At 36.6% G+C, this 22,209-nt stretch overlaps 1 protein-coding gene across 3 annotated transcripts in view; it reads right to left on the bottom strand.

Annotated features, from left to right (window-relative positions):
- Positions 1 to 36: 36 nt before the first annotated feature.
- The window catches only part of LOC109048951 (liprin-alpha-3-like), a 33,366-nt gene continuing 11,193 nt past the window's right edge, over positions 37 to 22,209 (bottom strand). For 2 of the 3 annotated variants that reach the window (XM_042725222.1, XM_042725224.1), the window contains exons 6-32: positions 22,134 to 22,193; positions 21,928 to 22,056; positions 20,709 to 20,801; positions 19,860 to 19,912; positions 19,625 to 19,718; positions 17,840 to 17,974; positions 17,638 to 17,721; positions 16,807 to 16,938; positions 15,753 to 15,815; positions 15,537 to 15,616; positions 14,564 to 14,729; positions 14,277 to 14,470; positions 12,712 to 12,952; positions 12,492 to 12,625; positions 12,225 to 12,376; positions 11,377 to 11,470; positions 11,216 to 11,297; positions 10,792 to 10,992; positions 9,871 to 9,933; positions 7,669 to 7,695; positions 6,417 to 6,592; positions 6,095 to 6,192; positions 3,290 to 3,465; positions 2,890 to 2,958; positions 2,510 to 2,672; positions 1,308 to 1,366; positions 37 to 190 (exon numbers count right to left, since the gene is read on the bottom strand). In XM_042725222.1, coding sequence (XP_042581156.1) covers positions 1,320 to 1,366; positions 2,510 to 2,672; positions 2,890 to 2,958; positions 3,290 to 3,465; positions 6,095 to 6,192; positions 6,417 to 6,592; positions 7,669 to 7,695; positions 9,871 to 9,933; positions 10,792 to 10,992; positions 11,216 to 11,297; positions 11,377 to 11,470; positions 12,225 to 12,376; positions 12,492 to 12,625; positions 12,712 to 12,952; positions 14,277 to 14,470; positions 14,564 to 14,729; positions 15,537 to 15,616; positions 15,753 to 15,815; positions 16,807 to 16,938; positions 17,638 to 17,721; positions 17,840 to 17,974; positions 19,625 to 19,718; positions 19,860 to 19,912; positions 20,709 to 20,801; positions 21,928 to 22,056; positions 22,134 to 22,193 — 3,006 coding nt within the window. In that variant the 3' untranslated portion in view covers positions 37 to 190; positions 1,308 to 1,319. The remainder of the gene's footprint in view (positions 191 to 1,307; positions 1,367 to 2,509; positions 2,673 to 2,889; positions 2,959 to 3,289; positions 3,466 to 6,094; positions 6,193 to 6,416; positions 6,593 to 7,668; positions 7,696 to 9,870; positions 9,934 to 10,791; positions 10,993 to 11,215; positions 11,298 to 11,376; positions 11,471 to 12,224; positions 12,377 to 12,491; positions 12,626 to 12,711; positions 12,953 to 14,276; positions 14,471 to 14,563; positions 14,730 to 15,536; positions 15,617 to 15,752; positions 15,816 to 16,806; positions 16,939 to 17,637; positions 17,722 to 17,839; positions 17,975 to 19,624; positions 19,719 to 19,859; positions 19,913 to 20,708; positions 20,802 to 21,927; positions 22,057 to 22,133; positions 22,194 to 22,209) is intronic. The other variant, XM_042725227.1, reaches the window with a different exon arrangement.

Genomic DNA, 22,209 nt, shown 5'->3' with positions numbered 1-22,209 from the left:
TTTTGTTGTCCTTTTTTTTTTTTGCTCTTTATTTTTCTCTTTCTCCATCCCTCTTCTGTTATTGCAGAATGGTCAGACCAGTAGAGTTATATTTATAAATGTATATATTCATTGCTTTTTTTCTGCTTATCCCCCTCCTCCCCGTGAATGAAATGTAAAGCCGGGTCCAGCTCTCTGACAACGGCGCCTCCTGTGTGCGAGAGACAGAATTACAACACATTGTCACCATTTCGTGTAATGAAGATCATCAATAAAGACCAATTTATGGAAGCCAATTTCCACCAAATAAGAAAACAATCATGTCGTAACTGAGATAAGTCATATCTGAGATAAAGACAAAATGATGTAAGTAAAAACTGAAATAAAAAGTCGTAATTATGACATGAAAAGTTGGAATAATGACAAATTATGACAAATTTATTAAATATTAAGTAGTAACTGACCAAAAAAGGCAAAATTGTGAGTTTTCATAATTATTGCTAAAATCCTTCATGACAAAAAAATTCAGCTTGGTATGTCATAATTTTTTCCCCTCATATTTATCACATTTAATGTCATAATTATGACTTTTTATATCATATATAACATTTAAATGTGGACTATTTTTTTTCCCCATGTGGTGAAAATGGGCTTCCACACAGATGGAATCTGTGGACTGTTTTTTATTTTTTTTCTGATCTGAATTTGGAAGAAATTGTGCATTTTAAACCAGGTAAAGGTGTTAATTGAGCTGGAAGTATTACATTGTTGATGGCTGAAACAAATGAATGTAAATGAAAAAATGAGGGATGTTTATGTATGAAGGACTTAAAAACTCTACAAAGTTTTGTGGGCACAGATTCCATGTGGGCCTGATAATGATTCACACACAAACACAAAACCAAAGCACATGATGAATCTCAATAAAAACATGAAAAGCAACATCCTTTCCAAAAAAAAGTTTAATGACACAGACATATAAAGGGCATGCAAAATATGGAGGTGTCTTAATCTCTCATAGCAACTAAAGAAAACCCAGCAGAATGCTAAAAGTGCTTCAATCAAACTAGTAAATGAGCAGCTTCTGGTGATTTGTGTATTTACATGCATCAGCATGCAGAGGGTAATCTTGGGGGGCCCTGCTCACACATACACATACTTTTCTCTTTATCCTTTTGTTCAGAAAAAAGGTAGCTTTTTATATTTACAAAGTCTGGAGGGCAAATATATTTATATTTGTTTTGAATAGCATACAATAATATAAAACCTCTCTCTATATATAATAGAATTTTTAAAAAATCATTTTAAGCTAGCTAGTCATGTCTCACCTTCGCAGTCCCTCAACAGGAGTAGGTCCTCACTGAGCCAGACTCTGCCCTTGCAGATGCTAAAGAAACAGACACGTGAGAGATAGAGTTGCAAAATGTATTTCTAAACAACATTATACAGCATCCACTTCTGCACCACATTCTCATAAGGAAACAATGTTCTTACAACGTTTATCTGAGAACTAACACAACATCAATCTGTCATAAAGTTATTTCAGACTTAATTACAGGGATTTCCACAAAGCCTTGCTTATCTATAATTCTCCATCCTGTGTATTTTTCGACTAGTCTTTCCTCTTATTTATAATTTCTTATCTGAATTATGGGATATTCTATTCTACTGAATGCCGTGAAATCGTAAAACGTACTGTATGTCTGCTTACTGGTCATGTCTGTGTTGTATTATGTATGTTACTATGCTATATCTCTCTCTCTCTCACACACACACACACACACACACACACACACACACACACACACACACACACACACACACACACACACAGAGCCATCAAACAAAATTCATGCAGTACAATAACTGAAACTATCTCCACATCTTGTAGCTGTATCTAGTTTTGTATATCTTATTTGTCAATGAATCTTATAATATTCAGAGTGCCATTCAAAAATGTCACAAACCCAAAGAGCACGGAAATTTGGCAAAATCCTTCAAAACAGCAACTTTTTAATGCTTAGCACACATGGCCGTGACACTTCTGAGCTGCAGTGCTCCTGGGAACTGGCCTGTGCCATTTCCTGACACAATTCCCTTCTTTCCATCCAAATACTTGCTTGTAAAATCAAAGCACAAAAATCTTGATAATACAGTTTCTTTTTCTTGATATTTATAGCTATTTTTTAAAACTCTTCACATAGTGAGCACACCAGCAGTCTCTGCTTTGGCACAAAATACATTCATTGACACATGATGCTAGTTGTTGTTCGTGTTTTTAGGTCATCGTTTTGTGAGTGACAAAGCTTTGCTAATGAATTGAGACATCTATGAAGTATTCTTGGTAGATTTAGTGCATTTTGAGTGTGTGATTTTTACAGCTGTGCAAAGCTGAAAGTTGTTAAGGAGAACTGTGTGAAGAGTTTTAAAAAATGACCAAAGTATAGAAAAACTTGTCTTAATGAAAAAACTATAATGTGATTGTTAAAATGAAAAGTGTGGCGTCCCAGGGGAGGATGTGTGACCTCACCATCACTCTGGACCTTCCTCAGGGTGACTGAGGGGGTAGAGATGGCTGAGGCACGGAAGTTAGCAGGCAAGGTCTCTGAGGAGTCAGAGGTCACGCCCCTCAGATCTTTCTCCCGGAACATCTTCCTCCATGAAGGGGAGCGGGTGAACGTCTTGGTGCCATCCTAGAGGACACAAGAACAGAAGAAGAAACATCAGCAATTTGAGGAACAGTGTTGTATTAGTGAGTCCAGGCAGGTCACTCAACAGACCTTATCAGCTATGTTATTTTAACACCAAAAGAAAAAACTGGCTGCTGAATCTCGTGTAAGAGGAGGGTCATTATACTGCAGTATGTATTTCAGTGGTAGGAGGTAAAGGATGATGTCCCACGGTGCTCACCTCGTCTGGCCTCCTCTCTGTTCCCATGGCGATGAGAGAGTTATATTCCTTCTCCAGAAGTTGTCGTGCCTGAATAAGGAATAAACATACTTTACATTAATGAGTAGGTAATGAGTAGGTGCTGCTTTCATCTATAAAGCTCTTATTGTATGGAGACTTGATGAATCAACAGGGTTTGTTTTCATGCAAAAATTACATCTACTGTATAAAAAAGACTCCCTGTATATAAATATAAAGGCTCTCAATGTCTGAATATTTATTTGTACCCCCTTTAAAAAAATAAATGGTTTATTGAGATAAAAGCGTCTGCTAAATTAATAAATGTGAATGCAAGTTAATGTGTTAGAAATGTATAGGTCATGTGTGAAAGTGTGTATGTGTGTGAGTCCTATCACTGCACCTGTGTGTTCTGATTGGGTATCTGCAGGAGCAGGGCGAGGTCAGTGTAATCAAAGGTGTCGTCCAGGGCGAGCAGGGCACCATGCACACCGCTCTCAGTCAGGTTATCTGCATACTCCTTCAAGCCGATGGACTGCACCCAGCACATCACACGCTCGTTTGACCACACCATCACATCTAGACAGGAAACACATGGGCTGGACTATGACTAGAATTCCAGGAGGGTGTTAACCACTGATCATTAGCGCTGGATAATGATTGATTTCCATCTTGGGGGATGCCTCCGGAATTCATCTTTTGTGTAAGTTGCTCCTGATCTTTCAGATGGATCTCTCATGGCCAATGCACATTGAGACACATGTGTTTTTTGTTTCAGACAAAGTCTTTGTCTCTGTTTTGTATTTCTAGGGGATTCCAGGGACTTTGCATTTGTTTTGCTGATTCAGCTTCTCCAAACCAAAGTTCAAAGGAAGGAATGCAATCATGGAAAACAGTTAAACCGTTCCTACCGAGTCATTTACAGTGTTGATATCTGTGTCTATATTAAAAAACACCCTCACAGCTTCAGGTACAGTAACTGCATATTCTGTAGATTTCTGTCTCTGTACAAGGCGGAAAAGCTATAGATGGCAACATGCCTGGTTTAGCCGGATTTGCTATTGTGAAATAAAACTAAAACTTCTACAAATAATAGTCAATAATTGAAATATAGCTGAAAAAGAAAGAAAGAAAGAATTTTATTAGATGAAAAACTTAAAATTAAGAAAAATGTAGAAATGTTGCCTTGGCAAGTACTGAAATAGATTAAAGTTAAAGTGCTAAAATTACAGCGCTAAATAGAAATATTAAAAAAAACTAATAAAAATGTCAAAAGCACATAACAAAATTACTAAAACTAAAATTCAAATATAAAAATAAAACCTACTTCCAAATATTAATAAATGCTATTATAGTATATAAATTATACCAAATTTACATGTCTTAGTAACTACAGTTAATCATCCATTTCTATGTTTAAAAAAAAGAGAAATATCCAATAGATCTCGCTATTGATTGTTTAGTGTGTTTTCATGTACTGTAGTTGGAAGTGAACAGATTTTTTTTTTTTTATAATAAAATGCTAATAACTGATAAATGTTTGATATAATAAAATTCTACACTGTCTTCTAAATATAAAACACTAAAACAATTGCTTGGGATACAGCAGGTATATTTAGGCATCAAAACATTAAATTGCACAGTATAAAAATGGAAATGAATTTTGATATTTACTAAAGATTACATTTAACTGTTTTAAATGAATAGTATTTTTAAAGACTCACTTTGCATGTAGCAATGCACACAAAAGTATCCCTGCACTACAGTGTGCAGAGAGATGTGTGCATGCTCAGTATAGTCTCAAATGGCATGAAGGCGTCTGTGTTGCTATGCAATGAATAACTTGTAGCTCCGCAAAGGCATCTGTTTCTAATCAAGGTACTGAATGAGGCGGTAACTGCAGCTTTAAAACAACTCACAACTGTGAGATTAATAATGCGATCTGTGCATTGTGCTTTGATCAGTTACTTTTCAAATGTGAAATCTCTATTGTGCCATTGAATCCTGTGGATAATGGAAGGCAGGGCCGCTCAACGCTTTCCGTCATTGCTGGTAATGTATGTTATTATTAACAAATGCATTCTGTGTAAACACCCTTCCTTTCTCTTTTTGCCATAATCTCATTCACTGTCTGATGTTTTGATGAACTGTACATTCCACGGGTGACTGTTATTGCTTTTTCCCTTTTGTACATTTTGTTTATCAGACTGTTCTGCTGTGTGACTTGATTGATGATGCAAAGCAAAAGATTAATATGATAAAACCCAAAGCGAACTTGGAAAACCACCAGAAAATGTCCTGAAATTCATGCTATTCCAGTTTAAACCAACATGGACTTGCATGCTCACTCAGACTGGTTTATGCCGGTTTAGAACTGATCTAGCTGGTGGATCAGTATAAGGACTGAAGGACAGTCTTCCTGGATGAACTAATTAGTGTAAAGGAAAGAATAAAAAATGTACACTAACAATCAAATGTTCTGGGTTGAGAAAGTTTTTAGTGTTATATATTTAGCATAGTTATATTTATATATATTTAGTGTTATTTTTAGTGTTAATATTATGACCCTTTAAAATAATGTTTTTTAGCTTAATATATTTTAAAACGTAATTTCTCCTGTGATGCAAAGCTGAATTTTCAGCATCATTACTCCATTCTTCAGTGTCACATGATCATTCAGAAATCATTTTAATATGCTGATTTGATACTATTATTTAATGCATTTTTCTCATATTTTCAAACTTATTATCAATGCATAAACAACTGTACTTCTTAATATCTTTGAAGAAACTGTGATGAACGGAAAGTTCAAAACAACAGGATTTATTTGATAAATCTTTCATAACATAATAAATGTCTTAACTGTCACTTTCGGTCAATTTAATGCATCCTTGCTGAATAATATTAGCAGTTTCTCCAAAAAAAAAAAAAAATGACTGACCTCAAACTTTTGAACGGTGTAGATGACAAAAATATAAATAAATAAATAAAAAAATTACTAAATTATTACAAATTATTTGCAAGCTACCATAGTGTTAAAAGTGTGTTACAGATATCCAACATGCCATGCTAGGGACCACCATCATATGCAAAGGGATAAGACCCCTACAATGACAGTGCACCCTTGTACTCAATGTTAGGAATCTCTGTTAGCAACAGTAAGCAAGTAAAAAAAAAAAGAGATAAAGGAAAAGATAAAAAAGAAAACCTTTATTCTGGTGCTGGCTCTCATCTCTCCTCCTCTCCAGCTCCTTGCGGTCATAATTGAGGCGCTTCAGGCACATGATGCCATAATGCAGGCTCACCCTGTGGGGTCAAAAGGTCACAAGGATCAAGAGAGAGGTTGTGGGGCTATCTAAATTCATTAGAGCACTCCACTCTGACAAACTGTTATAAGAGCGACTCCAGGCACATTAGAGATTAGGGAAGGCCCTAAGACACACACCTGCACCATGAGAATAACTGATTGCCATTGGATGGAATGAGATGTGGCAGCATTTAACAGATGGGGAGAGAGAGACAGAAAATACCTGTGGAAACTGTCCACCATTTTCAGCTGCCCACGCAGCTCTTTCTTGGTCAGATGGTCCAACATGCGGGCGTCCACCAGTGACTCCATGAAGTAGCTTCTGTACTGGGGCAAACCCAGACTGGGCAGCCAATCATTGCCCACCCACTCATGGTTCATATCTCCATAAGCCAGGATCTACCAAAAACAACAACAACCTTAAAACACACTTTATATCACGATTGTATTCCAGTTCATTCATTACAATGTGTATTTTATACGAACAAATCCAAACTCTAGAGCTTAAAATTACAATTCTGGGCCAGTTTATAAAAGGATCACTTGCTTTATTTGATCAGCACTATATATTAAATTTTTTGATCATGTTCATGGATTTTTATGCCTAGCAAAAAACATTGATATTATTGTTAACTAAAGCTAAAATTAAAGATATTAAAATAATTTTGGGTAATGAAATAAAGCTGAAATTCAATGTACATTTTAGTTGAAAATTGAAAACTTAAAAAGTTTAACGAAAATTGAGAAATATTGCCTAGGCAACAAACTGAAATAATTACGTTTAAAACTAAAACTAAAGATATTTAGAAATATATTAAAAATTAATATTTTATTATATGTTTAATTATTAAAAACTAATAAAAATGACTTCAGTTTACTAAAAACTAAACTAAAATGAAAATTATAACTAAAAATATATAAAATAAAAGCTAATTCAAAATATTAATGTTTACTATAATAGTAAAAAAAAATATGAAAATAAAACTGGCATAAAAACCAATTATTGCTATAACATCTATTACTGCACATTTTCTTTTGTAAAGAAAACATTTAATTTAACTAAACTAAGCTTAATATTTAATAGAAAAATTTATATATTTAAAATAAACATGAAATAACATTATTTAATGTAAAATTGTAAACAATACATTCATATTTATTTTAAACATTTATTTATTGTTTATTTTATTGTTATTTAATATACATTTAAATTTAGAAAAATTTAAATTGAAAATCAGAAATTTAGATTCATAAAACAGATATATTTATATTTTTTGGTCTTGAGACCAGAAAAAATCCTTACTGTTGAGCTCTGAACTACCTTCCATTTATGAAAAAGTTAACAGCACTTAAATGATTCTATGTGGTTTTGATACAAATACACACTTCATTTACTCTTAAACATAATTTAGTCTCAACAATCTGATAGCACCATCAGTTTGAAAGTGTTTAATGGACGTATTGATGTTACTCACCTGATCCCAGCTAATCTCTTTCAGCTCCTTGTGTGCGGAGGTGACAGCATGATAGGAGAGAGGTGAGGAAGAGGAGATAAGGAATGCAGCAGAGGGGCAGCGGGAAAGACACATCGATGGACAGGAAGAGGAAAGAAGAATGAAGAGGGAAAGCAGGAAGAGAGGTACAAAGGGAGGAACAGTTTGTTAGTGACCGGGTCATTAGTTGGAAGCAGTTCACACTGAAACAGAAAAAAGAGGGAAAGTTGAGGATGTTCAACGCTACAGCCTAGCCAGACACACAGAGGGGGAGAGAGAAAGAGAGAGACGCATCAACACATGTCTGATCACTCCACTCTCTCCTCATGCTGCCTCTCATACTGTCCACTAGGGGGCAGAGCGCTTTACAATCCAACACTACTGGTGATTATATTTATCTCAATTAAATTTACTTTTAAAAACTGGAAAACAGAACAGTCTAATTAATAAAGAAAAATTCACAAAATGAAGATCGGTTCCAATACAACCACTACGAAAAACACATTTATTCAAGTGTACTATTTGTATACTTCTTTTAAATTTAAAAACAGGAAAGTATACTTTCAGTCTAATTTTTATGTACTTTTCAGAAACGTGCTTTTATGTACTTCTCAGAAATATACTTAAAATGACATTTAAGTATACCTGACTTATACTTAGAAAAAGTCAAGAGCTATACTTGTGCTCCGGGAATCCATGTTTTCATTGTTATCCGGTAGGGGGCGCTATTACACATCTTCTGTACAGAATTTCCAAAACACAAGCGAAGAAGAAACCGAAACAACAGATGCTTCCACATAGACATGTATAGGTAGATTCCTCATTCGACTGCGCCAAGCATGTAGACGCGTCTTTAACGGTCAGCTTGACGTCCTTCACCATAATAATCAATGAATATTCAAAGATGCCACAATCCTGCACAGCCGATGGTTGTAAAAACCACCCGGATTTAAATTCCAGAAGAAACAGGATAACCCTTCACAGGTGAGAATGTGTTGGTTTGTTTTTTAATGTATTAACTCAATATTACAAGTTTTGAAACTTTGGTAACTTATGTTACTGTTATGGTGAATGACGTCAAGTTGACCCTTCGAATATGGTGGATGGCTTACGTATAGCGGCCCATAGTACAGTTGCTAATGAGGCATCTACGTATATATACCTATGTGCTTCCACACGTAATCGAACATGATCATCAGACATGAAACAGCATCAAAACTGTAACGTTATGGAATAAAATGTTGACCCACGAAGAGGTAATGACTGTCAAGCTTTGGGGTGTTGATCGACTCCATCTACGTTTTGATTATCATTCTGAATCCAATTCATAGTCTTTTTTCAGCTTTTTTTTGTTCAAAATGTTGTCTATTTCTTTATTTTTTATTCATGAAACTGACATTCATGTGTTTATAAAAAAGAATGCATGAAGCTAGAATATAATGTTTTTGTTTACGAGCAGATACCCTGTTCTTTCTTTTGTTGTTTTGTATGTTCAGATATTCATATAACAAAAATATACAAATTAATACCTAAATAGGGACATAGTAGTATACTTAAAGTATGATGTAAAGTTCACTCAAAGAAACCTTATGAGTATACTTGCAGTATAAAACTACTAAACTAGTAGTTTACTGAGACTATACTTTAAAGTGTACAAAAATTCTACAAGTATTTAATTAGTAAACTATCAGTGTACCTATAAGTTTTTGTATAGTTGCAGTACAAACTAAAAACAGCTGTAAACTAGTTGTGTACTCAAAGTTTACTACTGTTATACTTAAAGTATACTTAAAAGTATACTTTTATATACTAGAAAGTGGGCCAATTTAGTCCCAAGGAGTATTGAAACAGTACACTTACAAGTATACTACTAGTACACTGATATTTGTATACTTACTACATAAAGTATACTTAAAATATACTTGAACTTTACTTAAGTATACTTAATAAAATAAACAAAGTATACTTCTTTTTGGTAAAGGAGTATCACATTAAAAATCTGTGTCAGAAGTGCAGTCATTGGTGGGTAAGAGGTTTTGTGTCAATATCCATTCTTTAAATGTATTCTAGTAGTTCATGTCTTCGACACACATTATTCGGATCTGTTACATCTACTTCTCCCAAACTAGTAATCTAGTCAGAGCATCGATAAGTACTGAGAGAATCCAAAAATAGTGTACTAACTGGTTTGGTTGCTGCGGTCAGGGACTCCATCTCAGCATGGGTCATCCACACGTTACTGGTTGACTGTGGTAAAAAACAACAACACAAACAACACATACAATTATCAGGATTACTGTTTATTAGAGTTATGTAGAGTGTGGTGAAAATGTCTACGATCATGCTTAAAATAGGGATTCAAACTCTAACATCAACTCTAATGTTTCATAAGTACAACAAAGTATTTTTATAATGTAAAATGAATAAGAAATATTCATGATTCTGTACTCTTTCTAGGCCACTAATTACATGTCAATTTGTGAAATTGATCATGTGACTCTGTACAGATGTTCTTGCTTCAGCTGAAACATAAAATGCTTTTCTGATCATTCTTCAATCGAGCTGGAAAATATGAGTTCATACAGCTAGAATGCTGCTGTCAATAAAACAAAAATTGAAAAAAACACATTTACAGTCTGTTGTCAGTAGAAATGAATACTTTAATTTAGCAAGGATACATTAAACAGGAAAGATGGGAAAGATTTAAATTGTTATAAAAAGTGTTTCAAATAAATGTTGCTCTTTTGAACTTTTTAAATATATTACAATGAAAACAGTTATTTTTTTTTGTTTTTATTTATGTTTTTCAATTTTATTTTTTTCTTTTTATTTTTTTAAATGTATTATTTTAGTGTTGGTTTGGTGAGCAGGAGAGTTATTTCAAAATCAGTTGAAAATTGTACAGACCCCAAACATTTGTCAATTTGTCAATTCAACTATTCACTCAAATTGTTTTGCTGATAATATGTGCAATAAAAAACAAACAAACAAAAAAATGATGAGAAGCATTTTATTTGTGGTCTCAGATTTTTGGACCCCAAGAATCCTAATTCTTTTATGGTGCATTTTGCATATGTAAGTGTGTGTGAGTGTGTGTGAGCGTACAGAGCGTGTGCTGGCCGGGGCCGAGGGGCTGGTCAGGGACACCATCTCCTGAATGGCCAGTCTCAGTTTGAGGCGGTGCAGAGGGTTACTGATGCCGATCTCTCTCTGGATCTCTGTGTCTGACAGGTTAGCCATGATGGCTCCACTCTTCACATTAGCACGACAGGCTGCCACGTACCACGCCGGCATGCCCACCCACAGCTAAAAGAGAGAGAGAGAGAGAGAGGTGACCTCTAGAGAAAGTACAAAACAAAACAAAAAGTGCTGACAGGAAGCACCTTTTCTTAGGACATCAAGGTAACCCAGAATGTAAGTAGACAGTCGGAAACAATAATGCCATATTTTCAAACATAACAGAAAATATCAATGTAAAACTAAACAAGCCCCTTTTTATCCATTGCAATGCTCAGATATGGAGTCATACTTCCAGCCAGGAGACAACAGTGGGTCCATCCCAGGATGCAAAGGGTAGCCCCTGTCGGCATGCCTCCTCCAACAGCTCATGCCTAAAAGAAAGGGATAGATGTTTTTTTCAGTACAAACAATGACAAAGAGACTACACTTGACTAGTTTGAGTAAAATTACTTCTTCTTGCTGCGACGGTCCTTGTCCACCGGACCAGCCATCTTAGTGAGTCCGAGGGGATCCACGGAGCCCAGGTCATCTGAGGGGGTCGAGGCTACACAGAGAGGATAAGGGTGCAAGTTAAATGAACAGGACTGAAAGAACAGTGGATATTAAACATTTTACTGCCCATTACAGAAACATTAAGTTGTCGAAAACAGTTTATCCTGATGCAGTTAAGAATACCACATAGAATACCATTGTTGCATTGTTATAAAATAATATTTGTTAATCAATTGATTTCTGAAGGATCATGTGAAACTGGAGACTGGAGCAATGATGTTGAGAATTCAGCTTTGGCATCACAGGCATAATATTAAAAACAGAAAACAGTTATTTTACACTTTAATAATATTTCACAATATTACAGTTTTTACTGTATCTTTGATCCAATAAATGCATCCTTGGAGTGCCTAAGAGACTTATTTCAAAAACATAAAAAATCTTGCCAAAGACAGGCTTTTAAATGCTAGTGTACATATATAAGACATTCAGTTTTTCATTTCCAGGAGAATTAATAAAAAAAATAGTGATCACTCACGATTTTTGTCTAATCAAATGCTCTCTAGAATGAGAATATCCCTCCCACTAATGCTAACGGAAATAACTAGCATGTAGCAAATCATGTTGAGTGACTGTGACATAAATAAAGGTTATTCTTTACTTAAAAAGGCAATGAGCCCTTTGATATTTTTCCTAAGCAAACGAATGGTTTCATTAGGAAAGAAGTCAGCAATTTGTGCAGTGTTCTTTTTTATTTTGTTGTCAAGCACTTTTTCAGTTTTTAAGTATTTTTAAGTTAGACTCACCCAGAGATGCTGACTCACGTCCAGGCTGACCCATTCTGACCTTATCCTTCTTCCCAAAGAGCCGGCCGATGGAAGACTTGATGCTTTTCTTTTTGCTGGCCTTGTGGAGGGAGTCCTGGCTGCTGTTTGAGCTGCTGCCATCAGCTGAGAGGCTGGAAAACCACAGAAAGCTCTCTTAAAAAAAAGTATTAAGACATTTTCTATAGTGCATTCTCAGAATATCAGTCCTATGTAAGGATGGATTTCGGGCTGGGCCAGTTAGCGCACCTGCGGAACTCACGACTGTCATCCAACATTGCACCAGGGTGGGTGTGCGTCATCCTGTCCAATCGCAGAGCACGAGGGGTGGGAGGAGGGGTGGAATCCAAAAGGGCCAGGGACCTGTCGTCATCTTTGTTGTTCTGATGGCCAGAATAGTGTCAGCTGTTTGCACGTTTATTGAATGTGTGATAGCAATACTTATGAATAATCACACACATGATCCTACCTGTCTGTCTGTCTCACGTGCTGGTGAGTGGGGCAGGCGAGGAGTGGAGTGCCCGGAGCTGGGTGGAGAGGGCGATGCCAGGGTGGAGGATGTGAGGGATGGGGGGATGAAGCCACGCCCTGTGCTGTCCCGCCCCAGAGAGGTTGGGGGGACGGGAGGGCCGTCCAGAGCCACACTGCTGACTCTACTCTCGATTTCTTCAGCACGAAGCTCTGTGCTCTCCTTCTCTTCCTGAATCAGCCTGAAGAAAATATGAAAGGAGGGTAAGACAAAGGCTTCTGAAGGTGTCATGAGGCAACCCTGTTCACACAAACTATACAGATAACTACAGTATATAAGCGTTAACAATGGACGATACTGTTCTGTTTATTATAAGAATGCACTGCAGTTTTGTCAACTACCGCTTTAAATGCCTGAGCTCTTTAAAGCAGGATGGATTCTGATTGGCTGTCAATGTTTTTATTGTTCACCAGCTGTTAAAAAATGCTATGTTTTCCCCCTGTGTCGTTATCGTTATATATAAATATATATCGGTATAAATATATATCGATCACAAGTGCTGTATTCCCTCATACAACATTAAATATTAATATAAATATGAAAATAACACACTTTTGGCTCCAATTTAAGGCCTTAAATTGAAAAAGAACAAATAAGGACCTTTAAAGATTTTCATATTTACAAAACCTAAAGAGAGAGAGAATGAAACAAAGAGAACAAAGTATGAGATTTGTAATTTTTTATACAGTAACGCTTTTATTCAGCAAGGATGCATTAAACTGATCAGAAATAACAGTAAATATTTTTGTTACAAAAATATTTCTGTTTTAATTAATTGTTCTTTTGAACGTTAGAAGAATCAGATTTTTCAAAAAAATAAATATTAAGCAGCATAACAGCTTTGCCATCATGGATCCAGCATGCTACGCTGCTGCTGCGGCAGAGCAAGTACCGAGACTTGCTACTGCCAATACATCCACAACATGCTGCTGTGAGTATGTAAGAAATATTGCTGCTGCAAATATAACACATGAAATAACTCCCATATAGAATACATGAATCACCTCGTAGCAGATCAATACAGGTGGAGCTGGGGAAGGTGGAGGGTTTCTGAAGCAAGCTGCAGCTGCTACGGTAAGCCCTAGTCATATATTTGAATGTTGAGCAGCGAGCTCATTGGCTACTGATAAAGGAAAGAACCAATCAGCTGTGCCATGTGATAATGATGTCATTAGGTCAGATTGAGTTAGACCTATCAGACTGCCCCATCTAGAGTTTCATGCCAGAACTCTGTATATATGTATATTTATATATTATGTGATGTGTAAAAGGTCCAAGCAGGGTTTTCTTAAGACTGAGTTCAAGCGACCTACCAACTAGTCGATTCTGAAACCACTTTTATCCACTGATGTTCCCTGCCCTATACTCTCCTTATCAAGTGTCTCTCCTGATCTTTCCCATTAACCTCCCTTTCTGAGCACTCTCCATTTCAAATGTCTTTCCCATTAAATGAAAGTTTGTTTAATCAAGCGGTCTCAAGGTCCCTCTGTCTGCAGTAAACTCACTTAATCTCTTTGTTGATGGCCTCCAGCTGCTCCTGCAACATGATAGCGAGAGTCTGCACATCTGTCTGACCGCTTGGTGACAGCAGCTCCGATTCGAAGAGCGTCCCGCGATCGTCTTCATCATCAGAACACCTGTCCTCCACGCCACCCTCGAACCCAGTGCCCAGCAAAGCTCCGCCGTCCCATTCGACGTACTGAACATAAGAAATGTATGATGCGACTAGTTTAATTTCATATTAAGCCATTTTTATTCATTTATTAGCAGGTTCATACAAAGATGTTCTCACTTTGCTAGCGTCCTCCCTTGCCCCGCTCCAGCGTCCACGATGAGCCCGTCTGACCACCCCTCCTGTGCCTGTGTTTCCATAATGATCTAGATGGGTGGTGGAGCCAGCAGGAAGTGACCCACCTCCCTGGGAGTACCTCAGCTCCAGAGCACTTCCTGGCAGAGACCTAATAAAGAAGTAGTGGAGGCCATGGTTAAAGTCAACATAAAATCAAAACTGGTAAGTGTCTGCCCATTTTACCAATGCAAATGATTCCTGATGGCTCCACTCAGAAATACAAATAGAGGCGTTGGGTGATATTTTGAGTCAACATAAAATCAAAACTGGTCAGTGTCTGCCCATTGTTCCAAAGAACAGTTTATTTGTAATATTTGTACCATTATAAATTACTTTACTGTCACTTTTGATCAAAGCTGAAAACAAAATGAAACCAGTTTCTTATGTGCTGCCAGAGTCAGAAACTGTGTCATCTAGCGAGATGTTTCAATTTGCAACCGGTTTCTATGTAGATAGCTAGCTATTTAAATAAGAGCACCTCTGAGCTATATACGGAGTCCAAGCCAGCAATTCATGTGTCTTGAGTCGACACGCCCAACAAAAGAGAAGGGCGGGGTGAGCAGTAGCTCATTATCATTTTAAAGAGACATGCACCGAAATGTCTGGCTGTAAACAGAGCTGGTTTTGATAAGGTAAAAAGCGTGTTCTTTTACATGACCATTGAGGAATTTTAACCAAAGTATGTAGAGGACATTCGATGAAGACCCTAAAGAATCATACCAACTTGTGGAAAATTGGCATCCAATCTCCCCCTTTAAGTATTAATAGTAGTATTGATTTCTTAAAAAAAAAAATCTTACTGACCCCAAATTGTGAATGTCACATACTGAAGTAAAATTGATTGTGAATGTCAGATACTTCATAAATGGGCATAAATGACTTTTTAAGAGGACAGCAGAAATGTTATGCATCTTACCGTGAGTAAGAGGAACCAGGTCTTCCTCTGAGCTGGTCCAGCTCTAGTTGAAGCCTCTCCAGCTCTGCAATCAGCTGATCCTGGGAGGAATACGATTTTAGTATCAGATAATGTAGCCATCTGGACTCAGGTCAAGTGAACAGAACCTTCTTTTCTTTTCTTTCTTTTTTTGTTTTTTTTTTTTACAATACCATTATAGTTTAAAGAGAAACATACCTTGTTCGCTAAGAGATCATCTTGTATCTTCTTCATGTTAGCGAGTTCCTCAGAGAGAGCGTTCTGTAACATATTACACCAGATGCTTACAAATAATTTAATTTAGTTGTAAGGTGTTCTTATCCAAATTGATTCATGTATGTTTCCTGGGAATCAAACCCATGACAGTGGTGTGGTTAACATCATGCTAGGATGGCTCACAATGGAGAAGCAGTTGTTCAGTCAACCAACTATTCAAGTAAAGTTGACTAGTTTAGATTTATTTTTATTTTTTTAGGTTTTGATATGTTTTTTCTTAAATTAGCATACTGTCTGAGCGTGCTGTGTTTCTTGAAAAAAAAAAAAATCTAATAATTATTAATAATAAAATGAATAAAAATAATGACTTAAAATTATAAGTAGAAAAAAATCTAGGCTTTTCTATGACGTTCTAGACCTAGAAGTCATGCTTTTGAAATCCCTTCATATATACAGGACCTTAGGATCCCTGAGCATCATGTGTTTTTAAAACGGTATGTTGAAAGAGTTTTTCTAACTGTTAAAGAATGGATCTTGAAACTTACTCTTCTTCAATCTGTTTTTTAACACACCTTTTGTAAATGGCCTCTTACAAACACATCCAGCTGAGGTCAGAGGAACCAGAAACAGCCTAATTATGCTTCCTCAAAACTGATTAGTTAACTACAGTGGTTGTTCAGACATCTCGCAACTAGCAGATTCTGAAAATATGTAGTTTTGCACATGCCTACACCATTCCAGTCACATGTCTTCTGTTTGTGACATTAAGCGCAAATTATTGTTTCAGCCATTCATCATAGATTCTCTGATGAGAGATGCAGTGGGCATGAAACACCTGCTTTTGTGCTGAAATAATGAGGGAGGACACATAGAGGAAGCCTGGAACTCCTATTAGACATGAACATAACTGAGGCAACATCTGGATTTGGAGGTAAACATCAAAGACGTGGTGACATGTCAAGGCTATTTTTCTGTTTTCTGGATGTGTGTGCAACGTTGTCAAAGAAACCAAATCTGAAATTGTGGAGGACCACACCTTCTCCTCCAGGGCAGCCATTCTCTCCTTCAGGTGCAGCTGCAGTCTCTCATTGGACTCCGACAGAAGCTTGTCCACCGTGTCAGAGAGACGCTTGTTGTGTTCGTCATTCATCCGCTCCCTCTGCCTCGCCTGGGGGGAGGGAGGGAGGGAGGGAGAGAAAAAGAGAGGGAAAAGTCACAGACAGAGAAATAAGAATGATGAATATTGAGTATAAGTGAATAAAAGATATGGTACACCAAGGTGATGAGAGTTGGTGCTGTCTGGTTTCAAGCGAATCTAAGAGTAACACTATTTTGATTCTAAGTAATAGAATTGTTTCTTGTTAAAGTCACACATCACATCAGAAAGAGATTCGCTTACTGATGGAAAAAAGCAAAGTGCTAAAAAGAAACTGGTTGCTTCTCAGATCAGTTTCTTATAAGATAGAAGTCAACTTTATATATAAATTAACTACATAAACTACTTAATTTTTATTTTTTCATAATGTACCATAATCATACATCTTACAAAATTGGTTTCGGATTCTCCAGTTGAATTTTAATTATCTTTAATTGTATTTAAAATATTCTTAAACATGTTTTAAATGTATTTGTTTAAAATGTTTAAAGCAAATTGTTTATTTACTTTTTATTTTAAATGAAATACAGGTTGCAGATATTAACTCATTTAGGAACGTTTGTGTATACTCAATATTTTTGCATTTTTATTTTAAAAAATCAGTTTTTTTTTGTTTGTTTTTTTTATTCTAAAAGCCCATCCATAGTGAAAATACTTCACTATATTTGAGCCTGACATGCTGAACAAACGAAAAAAGAGAGGATGAGTCACCCTCTGTAGTTCCTGATTTTTCTCTTCAAGTTGTGCCTCCAACTGTCTCAGTCGCTCCTCAAAGTTGCCATGACGCTCCTCCGCCTAAACAACACAGCAAGGATAAAATGTATATTAGCATTAGTTTGGACCTGTTCTCAATTTGAAATGAGTTAATAGCACACACAGCACGTCAAACAGATCTGAACCTGACAGCACACACCTTGTTGAGTGCCGCCACTCTCTGGGCGAGCTGAGCCTCGATCTCGGGCAGCGTCTCGGCCCTCTGGAGGGTTTGCTGCAGCTTCTGTTTAGCATCGTCTAGACGCTCCTGGAGCTGCCTGTTCTTCTCTTCACTCTGAGTGACAGAACAATGAGGCCAAACAATACAGAACACCATAATGAACACATTCTCTTCAGGAAAAACTGTGCTTTGTTTTTGGAGGAGACCTGGTAAAAACACAATGGAACGTCTTTTTTTGTCAGAAATGAAGCCACCAGAGAACCAAACGAAAATAATAAAGAAATAAAATTATGAACAAAGATCAGGTATAAACCTAGGCAGATGTAAAGTTTAGTCATTATGTTATCTATAACCAGTGATCATTTCGATACATATGAACAGCAAAGACATATGTTACGTAAAACCAACACGTCTAGACATATCACAGAGCCTGGAAACAAATTCTAAATACTTGTAGCCACAATTACAGACTTCAACCCACAAGCCTCTAAAACAACGACATAAATTCACTTCCATATAAATGCAAACAGTAATTTAGGAGCATTAACAGCTTCTTAGGTTCCATTGCTAAGAATGTCTAAATCTGCAGTACATCTCTATTTACTGTGAATATACCACTGTTTCCCATTGCGGGGTTTGTTTAACTTAAAGATTTGATAGAGAAAGGCTTTGTACAAATATAAAGATTTGGAATCAATATCTTTATTATCTTTAATAAGATGCCAAAAAAAGTAGAAAACAAATTTCAAGATTAATTTGTTGTGATAATAAAATAAAGGTTAGTTTCTTATTTAGTTTTTAATTTTTTCATCAGAATATCAACCAGTTTACATGTCCACATTCATAGCCACTACATTTTAATGGGTTATATAGAATTAATGAAAAATGTAGGCTACCCTTCAAAAGATTTTTTTTTTTTTTTTTTTTGAGAAATTGATGTTTTATTTAGCAAGGACGAATTAAAATGAAAGTGACAGCAAAAACTTGTACAAAAACAAATGCTGTTCTTTTGAACTTTCTATATATCAACAAATCCTGAAACAAGGTACCACAGTTTCCACAAAAATATTAAGCAGCACCAGTTACTAATGCTAATACTGATGTCCATAAAATTGTTTTTGAGCACCATAAATAAATTAACAATAAAACAGTTACTTTAAATTGTAATAATATTTAAGAATATTTTACATAATTTTTAATATACATTTGACCAAATAAATTTAGCTTTGTTGAACATAACAGCCTTTATTCAAAACCATTTAAAAATCTTACCAGCCCAGAACGTTTAAAATTAAATGTTAGTGTAAATGATATTTAATATAAACCTTTAGATTAAAAATTTTAAATTCAGCTTTCATTTAAACACAAATATCATGTTTTTACTGTCTATGTTTTTTCCTATGAAAAAAAAAAAAGAACCAGAAAATGAATTTGGCCATGTAAAGATTGAATAGTTTTATAGGTATTTATAGCTGTAGTTAGTAACAAAGAGTCTAGGCCTATTTATTGACCAATAATCGGAATATTGGAGTGGGCCTACAGTGGTTCCCCATGGTGGTTATGGCCCTGAAACTTTAAGTTGTTAAAATACAAAAGACCTCTTGAAAACTGAAAAGAAAGAAAAGTTTTGAAATGTTTTCAAAACAAAATCTTCAGGCACAAATGGCGCCATACCCCCAGAGACTCCTGTTGATGAACACAGTTAAATGTTCCTTCAATAGTTACACCTTTCATGTGTGTCTGTACATGATTTTTCTTTTGTACCTGTCTGTATAAAGACTCTTTGCTGGCAAGCTCGTTCTCCAGCTTGTCTTTGATGTCATGGAGAGAGGTTGCCTCCCTCTGGGCACTGAGGTACCTACAGACAGAAACACACACGGTGAGGATCTGCAGGCTGCTTGAGAAATCAAAACTGCAACTCTATCTGTGTCATTCCAAAGTGCGGCCATACCATAAAACAAAACAGCAGTGAGTTCTAGTCTAATCTGGTCTAGTTTACCTGCGCTCTAAGGTGGTAATTCTTTCCTCCATGTCCTCTCTTTGACACAGCGCCTGGGAATGAGGGGGTGGAAAATTGTGAAATAAAAGAGAGATAACGTCAAAAAGAATAAAAGGCAACAACACACTAAACAATCCCAATCAGACCATTCAGTAACATTATTATAGTTGTGCGTCTGTCTAGACAGCAGTTCCACCTTAACTGTTTACTTCAAATGGAGCTGACTATAAACATTTACTGCGAAACAAAAAGAGCAGTATCAAATATTACATAATTGCTAAGAGGGAGGAAGAAGAGGAAATGGAATACGAGTGTAGCGAAAAGAACGAAAGGCAGTGTGTCCAGAGAAATAAGGAAAAAACCCTTTCATTTGCTTTAATGGAGACTGTACTTTATGACAGTGGAAGCAGATTATAGACAAAAATCTGCTCAAGGCATCTGATGTAAATAGGATGCCAAGCCAGCACCGTAGCTACCGGCAATTCCGGAAAATTCCATAAGTGGCGAGTCGGTGACATGAAACAGACGCCGTTGCCAAGTTGCCAAGTCTTTGTGTTACCGCAGGAGAATACAGCATGCTTCTATTATACAGAAAATTAGACTTCTTCCATGAGGAACGTCAGATAGACAGCTGATTATTTTGTTGGCAGTTTGATTGATTTTGCTTTGGCTGACAGACACACCCATCAACAACTAGAGCACTTTACCGGCAATTAATCACTGCATTGTGGCAGGAAACCCGTCTAAATGGGAAGGGAGGCGGGATGACAGCAAAACCATGGTTGCGTGACATGGGGCTCTTGATTTTGTTTTGAAGAGCTCTTGATGAGAATTTAACCTCTGACCAACCTCTTTCACGTCCCTCTGAAGCTTCTGATTGGCTTCCTCAGATTTAGCTAATTCCCTTCTGGCGGTAGTGAGCTGCTCCTCGATCTCTCCAACCTGCACATTGGAGACAAGGAACGCATGCAAACATGAACGCATGCAAACACAAAGACAAGCCAATGAAACTTGGATGCATTCCAGTAACCATTTCTCCCTCTGTCATTTCTGTTCTTTTTTTTTTTGCAACTGGGATTGCTGCATACATCCACCAGAGGGCAGCAGAATGTGACACAGTCTTTCACTCAGCATCTCCTCTGATTCTGTATCTCTATGGCAACCATAGGAATGCCAGACCAACTGGAACCTTCTCATCTAAAATGTGTCAGTGCTTTGAGTGTGTCATACTATAGGTCTTCTCCCACCTCGTCTGCCCCGTATTTCCTTCCTGTGTCTGTGAACATTATGTATGCATCACACACACTTATAAGCTCTGTTTCAAAACCCTACTGGCTTCTAAGGCAGTATCCTAACCATCATGGAACCTCATAAGTCACTGATTTGGAACACTACACACAGGAACACTTTGAACACTCTGCACATCACACAAATAGCACACTTTGTTTTCACTTAATTTCAATTATTTTTTTATTTTTTTTTGTAGAAGTAGAAAACATTATTTAAAATAACTATTATTTTAGTAATAATATTTCACAATATTACTGTATTTTATTCATTTATTTATTTTGCATTTGCGTTTGTGTGTGTGAGTGTGATTTTCAAAAATACAAAACCATTAAAAACATCTTACTGTACCAACCCCAAACTTTTGAACAGCAGTGTACATTTATAGGCAAAATAGCTAAAATAAAACATTTTTTAATGGAACAAATTTTAGTTAATCATTTTTATCCATTTTAAATGAAAATTATATATGAGATATGTATATGATTTATTATTCAGCTTGTTGCAATGCATTATGGCAGGGTCCATATCTAGTCCCGCACCTTCCTGCAGAGTTTAGCTCCAACCCCAGTTAAACACACCTGAACTGGAAAATCAAGGGTTTTCAGAATTACTAGACACTTCTAGGACAATATGCAGGGGATGGTTGGACACCCCTGCATTATGGGATAGCATTCTCTCTTTGGCTAGAACTTGGCTTCCTTTTGAATCAACTTCTTGTTGAGAGTGTGCCTACGATTTCTTAAAATGCTCCCTCTATAGGCAGCAGTGCAACACTCACCTGTCTGCACATGAGCGCCAGTCTTTCTTTTAACTGTGAAAGCTCTGCTCTCTGTCTCTCTATCTCTCCCTCTCTCTGTCTGTCAATCTCGCCATCATCCAAAATGGAGGAGGGGCCGTTCGGGAGCCGCTGTGTGAAAAACAGAGGAACATGAGGAAAAAAAGATTGAAAAGATCCAGAACATTATCCAAATAGTTCTGACTCACCTCCTTTCCATTGTCCAAACCCCGTTCTCTCCTTTTAATCTGATCCCGTAAAGACAGAACCTAAGTGTAGCGAACA

This window comes from Cyprinus carpio, chromosome A3, assembly GCF_018340385.1.
Source record: "Cyprinus carpio isolate SPL01 chromosome A3, ASM1834038v1, whole genome shotgun sequence".
NCBI lineage: Eukaryota > Metazoa > Chordata > Actinopteri > Cypriniformes > Cyprinidae > Cyprinus > Cyprinus carpio.
This window is presented reverse-complemented; position numbering and strand designations above follow the sequence as displayed.